This window comes from Aplysia californica, unplaced genomic scaffold, assembly GCF_000002075.1.
Source record: "Aplysia californica isolate F4 #8 unplaced genomic scaffold, AplCal3.0 scaffold00927, whole genome shotgun sequence".
Taxonomy (NCBI): Eukaryota; Metazoa; Mollusca; class Gastropoda; order Aplysiida; family Aplysiidae; genus Aplysia; species Aplysia californica.
In genome coordinates, this window is record NW_004798197.1 from 149,697 (window position 1) to 158,123 (window position 8,427).

The 8,427-nt window shown below is 41.4% G+C and overlaps 1 protein-coding gene across 1 annotated transcript in view; it reads left to right on the forward strand.

The window, feature by feature from the left end:
- The window catches only part of LOC101846039 (probable rRNA-processing protein EBP2), a 13,911-nt gene extending 5,484 nt beyond the window's left edge, over window positions 1-8,427 (forward strand). The window contains exons 3-9 of the mRNA XM_005110665.3: window positions 1,642-1,790; window positions 2,087-2,210; window positions 3,199-3,288; window positions 4,653-4,728; window positions 6,089-6,176; window positions 6,592-6,736; window positions 8,352-8,427. Of these exons, the coding sequence (XP_005110722.1) occupies window positions 1,642-1,790; window positions 2,087-2,210; window positions 3,199-3,288; window positions 4,653-4,728; window positions 6,089-6,176; window positions 6,592-6,736; window positions 8,352-8,417 (738 nt within the window). The 3' untranslated portion in view covers window positions 8,418-8,427. The remainder of the gene's footprint in view (window positions 1-1,641; window positions 1,791-2,086; window positions 2,211-3,198; window positions 3,289-4,652; window positions 4,729-6,088; window positions 6,177-6,591; window positions 6,737-8,351) is intronic.

Below are 8,427 nucleotides of genomic sequence, written 5' to 3' on the forward strand. Positions count from 1 at the left end.
TCAAAACGTTCATCTCACAGAAGTGTCATATTTGGTTAACCTCCCCACCCAATCTTACACTTTTCTTACAGAAACCACCAAAGACACCCTTTCCCCTCTGAGGTATAAGTTTATATTTTGAACGGCCCCTATAGGCCTAGATCTAATACATTGAGGCATGTCGTGTACATGAGAGGCGGACGTATGGTCGCTTTTCGAGGATCGCCGTAAAAATAGCCTGGGAATCACCGGGAGGCTATCTTTACGGCTCGCCGTAAAAATAGCCACTGCGTTTAATCATTTAGGAGGTGAGTTTGACCCTGTCTGTCAAGGCCAGCTTGGGCTGAGAGGAAAACAACATCCTGGCAGAAAGACCAAAAGCCTTCATTGCCTTTTTCACCATACACCAGGTATAGACCACGGACAAACACTTTCTCACTCTGGACCAGGGTATAGGCCACGAACAAACACTTTCTCACCCTGCACCAGGGTATAGACCAAGGACAAACACTTCCATTACTTTGGCTAGCTTCTTCACATTATTCCGTGGAGAAATACCGGGATGCTCAATAAAAAAATTTCCTCACAGAGGTATTGAACTCAGGTCTTTTGTGTGTAACAGCAAAGCACCTAACCGCCATGTCATAGAAGCCAGTTGGATAATTGTTTGTGTGTGAATGTTTGTCATACAGTCTGGCTCCTCACATTCTTGCTGACAGAATACCCACATTGCTGCTCACAGAATACTCGCACTGTTGCAGCGTGTAACACATGCCGATACAGCACCTGTGGGAACATGTGTGATGTGTGTAACACATGCTGATACAGTGTGTGTGGGAACATGTGTAGTGTGTGAAAATCTGGGTTTGCTGCAGGCATAAACTTGTCTGTTCAAGAGCGTAGTTCGCCCAGTGTGTTGACTTCACCTCTCTACATTGTGTGTTGCCAGCTGTACTCGCCTCATGTCAGTCTTCGCTTCCTGATTCTGACTAATCTGAGCTGGGGTCTTTATCAACTACTTATATATTATATATGGCTGCTTTTGACTTGTCAGGGTTTGATGTTTTCTGTGCAAAGCCTCTTCACTCTGATCCCAGAGAAAAGGGCAATGTTCGTCTTTGCCTTTGAGCTGTAGAACGTGTCATTGATGTTGGAGCTGTAGAACATGTCACTGATTCCTTGAGTTGTAGAATGTCACTGACATCTTTGAACTGTAGAACATCATTGACATCTTTCTGTCCCCGTAATTTCATGAAAGAAAAATTTTGAAATTATGCAAATTGAGCCCAAAAATGTGAAATTATGCGATTCTGTTTATTTTAACTAAGAATGATAACGGAAAGTAATCAGAAATTATGCAAAAAATGACCAAATTTTGCTAAATTATGCAGGGTACATAAAACCACGGGAACAGATCTTTGAGATTTAAAATTTCACTGACATCTTTGAGCTGTAGAACATGTCACTGACAGCCCGAAGGAGACTCTTATTCTAACTATTGTCAGCATGTAGCAAACTATTGACCTAACCTACTTTTCCGGTAAGCACATGATTACCATATTGGTTTATATATCATGTTCTTGGTCATCCCGTTACTTTCAGATGTCTGTGTATTCTTGGAATTTTCCTTTTGTGTAAATGAAATAAATCTTCCATCCTCAGGAGGGCTTGAGTGACAAAATACGAGAATTTTCCCTTGACAAAATGAAATGGATAGAGAGATTGGAGTTGACAAACAACCCTGCACCATCCATCGATGCACTTACCAGTGAGGGAAATGAAGACGACGACTTCAACAGGGAGATGAGATTGTGAGTACTCATGACTTGTGTTGATTCATACATTTCTTCAATAGGCTTTTTTCTTTTTCTTAAACCTTTCTTGGAATCAAGGAATCTGTAAGCTTTAGTTTGTTACTTAATCTTAATCTGCCAGGGTCCTGGAGACTGATATTTTTGCCCAAACTCTGATTTTTATGGGAAGATGATAAAGAAAACTATTTTTGGTTTTTGAGTGGTTAGCTGGTCTGCATTGAGTTCTCTTTATGAATGACAATATTTTTCAGTAGCTGTTATTTTGAGCATGTTTTTCTGTTTGTTCCTGCCAGCTATCGCCAGGCTCAAGCCTCAGTGCTTGAAGGCCTTGCCAGATTGGCCAAACTGTCGGTGCCGACCAAGAGACCCGAGGACTATTTCGCCGAGATGGCCAAGTCGGACGAGCACATGAAGAAAGTGAGTCTGTGATCCCCACGCTCGTGTCCACCCACATATCACATGCCTGCGGGTCACGCTCTTTGCTTAGTGGATAACTCTTGACTTTGCCTTAGATTGTCTTTCAAACATGCATGTAATCAAAGATTTCGAGATTTTCTATAACAAATTAGGTACAATTTGGGTTTCTTTTTTATCGACCTTCTTCTTGTTTCTTCCCAGATGCTGATATTGTAATGTTTTTACCAGCTAACTCTGTACTGTTTAGTCACTGACGTGATTTTCTGTCTTACACTTACAATGAAGTTGTCTGTTTGGTCAGATATTCTCATGTGCTAAAGATTTCCGTTACAAAATGTTTCTCCAATGCCTGATAAGTGGGAGAGCTGTTGAAGCATTGCAGAACCATTCCAATGTTGTATGGTTTTACGAATAATGGATTTTCGTCTCATTTCTCTCAACCCAGAGTAAAATTAGACTATATTGTATTTAAATATTGTTGAGGTAAATACAGAAATACTTCACACTTGAAGATGACGAGACAGAGTGATAAGTGGAGCCAACATTAGTTATCAATAAATATGCCTCTAAGAAGTATTCACCTCTATTCAATATTCATTAATGTCACACCATGAATAGCTCAAGAGCCCTTAACTTTCGACGAAGCAGAGCAGATAGCTTTGCAAGTAATTAACAGCAGAAGAGCGCAGTGAGATCCTCTCACCTTATTCAAAATTCAAAGCTTTATGAATGATGGTGTGGTGTCATCATATCGCACGACGTGCGTGTCACGGTGCACTCAAACTCAAAGAATAGCAAAGTAAATACTGAAGTTCAATGATTGTTGCTGATGGGCTTATATATAAGATTTGTGCGTGATATTTGAGCAGCACAAATAGTGATTTTATGCTTCAAAGGGTTGATCTGTGTGGGTTAGTTTTCTAGATAAATTTTTGTGTGACTATAATATATGACATGTAAACATTTGTATGACTGTAATGTTTGACAGGTTCGCTCCAAGCTGCTTGAGAAGAAGATGTCCATGGAAAGGTCAGAGAAGGCGAAGAAGCTCAGAGAATTGAGGAAATATGGCAAGAAGGTGAGTGCTTCTTGTTTGTGTGATATTCCCTCAAATGTCATGAGTGTTTGTATGTACAGTGGAACTCGGATTCAACGAGGTTGCCGGGCCTGACCTAAAATCTCGTTGAATCCGAGTGTTCGTTATAGCAAACACGAGGTTTTGTGTAGATAATTACAAGCACTGAGCAAGTAATGTACAAAGAAATCACAAGAAGTGCCTGAAATGCCTGCATATTATGAGCTGTGTAAAAAAAAAAAAAAAGACCCGATTCGTTCAAATGCACACGCCTTTGTCATCTCGATTGTTCACCAAAAAGTTGTGTTGCTGTGTAGAGCCTAGCATAACGGCAAATTTTGATATCATAGACCAGCGCACAATTCATTACGTAGATCTACGTCAGGACTAGATCTAGTTTATCATTGTAATAATGTTCAGTTGCCGAGGGGGAAAAAAGACTGACGCGTTTCTGTGACGTTCAACGCCCAGACCGCTAGTGCTCCCCCCCCCCTTTCCGACACATACACACAGTCACACGTGTGCAGGCCCCCCATCCGACCCAGACACCCGCCAGAGTAGACCCGTGGGCGAACCAACAACGCGTGTGTTGGTATGAAAAAAGGCCGCTGATTGGTGGCTTGCAATGGGCTAAGTGAATAATGGTTCACGATGCAGTTGCGATGGGTGGTTTCCAGGAATAGATAAAGTTCGTTCTGGGAGAAAAATGAGCGAAGCCACGTCTGCGTGGGTTGTTCACCCTGTAAGCGACCTCGTTGAATTCGAGCTCACTGATTTAAATGCTCGTTGAATCCGGATTATTTTTATTGATTTTAAGGTAGAAAAAACAACGGAATCTATCTCAACTCGTTGAATCCGAGTTCTCGTTAAATCCGAGTTCCACTGTGCTGTATTTACTTGAATGTCATGAGTGTTTTTATGTGTCTTCCTTTCTTTCTATCAAACATCTATCATTCTTACTTCTCTACCCTCTTTTTTTTGTTTTGTAAATTGATTTAAATTGTGTCGATTTGTGGGTAAAAAACCACCTGCATTAAAAGAGGAACAAAACTGTTTGTGTTTTTTATCAACACATTTTGTCCCTCTGTGAGTGGGAACATACGGTGACTTACAAATATTAGTCATATTCAAACCTTTCTTTGGGATTTTAGATCTCTCTCTCTCTCCCTCCCCCTCTCTCTCTCTCTCTCTCTCTCTCTCTCTCTCTCTCTCTCTCTCTCTCTCTCTCATCACAGTCTTTGCTCATGCAGGAGTTTCAATAAACAAAAAATTGTTTGGTGTAAAAAATGGATGAACCCCTGACATTCATTTCAAGCTAAGTATTCTTTGTGGTTTGTTTCTGTGTCTAATGTCTCCTTCCTCGACAGGTTCAACACGAGGTTCTCCTCAAGAGACAGAAGGAGAAGAGGGAGATGCTGGACTCTGTGAAGAAATTCCGAAAAGGTAACTAATTTCTCGGCTTTGCTCATACGCCTCAAGTGAAAACAAAGACAGGTGCTTTCTGTTTTTTTAGGGAATAAAAGTATGCACTCTTAGGAACTGTAAAAAGAAAATGGCTATTTAGTTTATTGTGAGCCAAACGAAGGTCAGAAAAAAGCTGGTCCACTGTTGGTTCAGAAAACCGTTAAGGTGTAGGACACTCTTACTAGATGGTGTAACCTGATGCCTTTTCCTCGGACACCACCCGAGCACCTGAAGTAAGTCAGGAAATAGAAGACAGCTCAGGTCACTGTTTTTTCTTTGAAGAACCAACGAAAGAAACTGAAATAGCTCGGTGCACATTCTACCGATGTTTCAAAACTCTTCCTGACTATGAATGTCGGATCCACCTTAGATTTTGAAAGTATTAATTCGGTACCTGTCGTGTAAACGTGTCGCATAACTCCACCAAGTTATACCTGGTCTGGTGTTGGCTCAAAGTGAATGTGCTCTGTGGGTGGCTGGCAGGTGCTCTGGTGTGGTTTGCTTCTTCTTTCCTATTAAACATCTATCGTCTTTATCTCTCCTTCTTTTTTGTGTTTTTTACTCTCTTGTAACACCTCCAATCTTAGGCACATATATATGACCTTATTGTGTTGCAAGTGCCGCAAAACGCTTACTAAAACAATCAAATTATGTGCTCTGTCAGCTCAGTTGGTATCATGCTGGACTATGGAGCGGATGGCCCTGGTTCAAGTCCCTGACTGGGCGTTCTTGAACTTGGGGGTCGTTTTGTGGAGTTTTTCAAGGCTCTTAGCCTATTTGGTTCTGTCCTATCGGAGACAGACATTCATTAGAATTTGGAGGTCCCGCCTCTTAACCCTATCCGTACGCCCTTAGGTCATTTTGTACCCTCGGGGTTGTATTCTTCACATTTTAGAATACTTCTAGTACGAAGATCTCTTTGAAACTTTCAGTATTTCTTAAAAAATCATTTTGACAGACTGCTATGCAAAGCGTACGGATCGGAAAACGAGTAAATTTCCTCTTTTAAAAGTGGTGGCTCAGAGTTCCCAACGTCGTATGGATACGATAGAAAAACACGACGTACGGATAGGGTTAAATGACTTGAGCGTTAAACCCATATGCTTACATTACCCTCTACCCATACACTTTACTTTCAACCCATACACTTACTTTACCTTCAACCCATACACTTTACTTTCAACCCATACACTTATTTTATTTAAAACGCATACATTTACTTTATTATCAACCTATACACTTACTTTATCCTCAACCCTTACACTTACACATTTATTACACTTACACTCTTACCCATACACTTAAACACTCACATATACTGACACACGTACTCTCACAGGTCAGATTGACAAGATCGAGCTGCTGGGAGAGACTGTGGAGAGAGAGACACCAGCACAGCAGACGCAGAACGGCAAGAAAAACATGAGGTAGGTGTGCTAATAACTGATGTCAACAATGGTTTAGAAAAGGATGTAAAACACAGTCATTCCCTCCTCCTAAATAATGTCCCTAATTGTGTGGACAAGGATGTAAATGTTCCCTGTTGCTACATCAGTAGAAGTAGACAGTCACTCTGTGTCAAACATGGACAGTTGCTACATTAGTAAAAGTAGAGTGTCCCTTAGTCCTTCTGTACTTTATGGAAGGGTTCAAAGGTCAAAGGTTTATTTATCCTGTGACCTACAGGGGAAAGAACATACTGCTACTCTAAATTGTTTGTTTGGTTTGTTTTTTTAGTTTTTTGTTTTAGTAAGGTTTTACGCCACTCTAAATTGTGTTGATGGAGGTGTAAAACAACTGCAGTTGCACGATCCTAAGATTTCCTTCCCCTCATTGTCACAGGCCCAACAAGAAGCGAGAGTTCAAAAACAAAAAGTTTGGTTTTGGCGGTCAGAAGAAAAGGTCCAAGTACAACACAGCAGAGAGCTCAGCGGATGTGAGCGATTTCAACGCACGCAAAGCTCATGGCAAGGGACCCGCTAGAAAGGTGAGTCTCAATTACAAGAAACGCACACACTGTCAAATATACCGACATGAACACACATGGTGTATATGTACGGGGGGGGGGGGGGTGTATGTTTGTTTCGTCTGTGTTGTGTGCACAGTGGGCCGCGGCTGCAACAGGACCACCGGTACCGAAGCGATGTCCTTGTTACAAAGAGGGATCACGTTCACAGACACGGTAAATAATGATGAACCAGTGGGATCACTTTTATTACACTAACATAGTACTTACTACAGGTTGTTCAGGTATTTCCCCTTTCTTTTCCTGTGATATTATTTTTCTCCTCATATTTTCCTACCATAATTCAGAGTCTTTTATTCTTAATACTTTGCCACTTCATTTTGGGGAAAATCCAAAGAAACTAGGTGGCAAAGCGTTAATCTCATGGAGGTTGACTAGACATAGTTAGAAAGGACAGGTAACAATAGTTACTGCATTTATCATGTAGTGTGAGAATCCATGCCCCACAGGGTCTGCTGCGTGCGCTGTGTGCTTTACGACTTTTTGTAGTGGAAGTTACCACAGGTGGGAAAAGGGAAACTCATAGTCATAGGTATGGGTGGTAGATCAGGCACCCAGTGGCGACTTCTCATTTCAAGTGTTTCTTCTTGTTATAAGCCTGGCCACCTAGCGGGGAGACAATGTGACGATGTGTCAGATTAAGGTCTCGCGATGTCGCTGACTGGACATGCATCAACACCAAAGTGCTTCCAGCTTTCCTCCTCCATCCCCCGCACACACATACACGCGCACGCGCAGTATGACACGTCATATTTCCCCCTCCCTCCCCTGCACACACACACAGTATGACACATCGTAAAGTTTGTTCCAACAGTTGGGTCAGGCAGGTGCGACTGGCTGTGTTGGACATTGTCTTGCTTCTTTCTACTTTCTTGTCCCTTTGTTTTCTGTGGGATTTTGCCAGTGTTTGGACCACTGTTCTGCCGTAAGCTGACAAAACGCCTTTTTTAATTTTGGTGCCAAAAATTTTTATTTGCTGAATGAAAAGCCTGATCAGTTACCATTCTTGTGTGAAAAAATTGAAGTGAAGCTGTAACTAGTTTTTGAATAAATTAGAATTCAAATTTCAGAAGTACTCTATTTTTCAATGGTTACACTGACATAAAACACTTTTTTCTCGTAACTGCAGTGAATAAAAAATGTGTTTTGTCAGCTTACGGCAGTGTTACAGGCGAGCATGTCTGTCCTGCTGTTATAAAAACAATTTGTGACTCTACATGAAAGAGACAAAACTCGGAGATTTGATCAGTGCGGCTCACAATACTGTTTGATAAGTGGGGAGAAAAAATGGTATATGTTTAACATTCAACACTTTGGGAAGACTATTATTAGATTAGGGAACCTCCGAGTTCAACATCCTTCTCTGAAAGGACCAAGCTAAACAGGAAATTCTTGTAAAGTGCCTTTCCCAGGGACATGATGTCGGACTGAGCTGATGCTCGAATCCCCCAAACCTGCAATGGGTCGGATAGCCAAACACTCAGCCACCGACGCCTTATAAGTGGGGCTCACTGTAGTGTTTTGATGTTTGATGATCTCCCCATTTATCTCGGATGTTTTCTATTTTTACTTTCAGGGTAAAGGAAACCAAAGGCCAGGCAAGAACCGACGAAAGGTGCTCAAGAATAAAAATAAACACTAATCTCTTCACA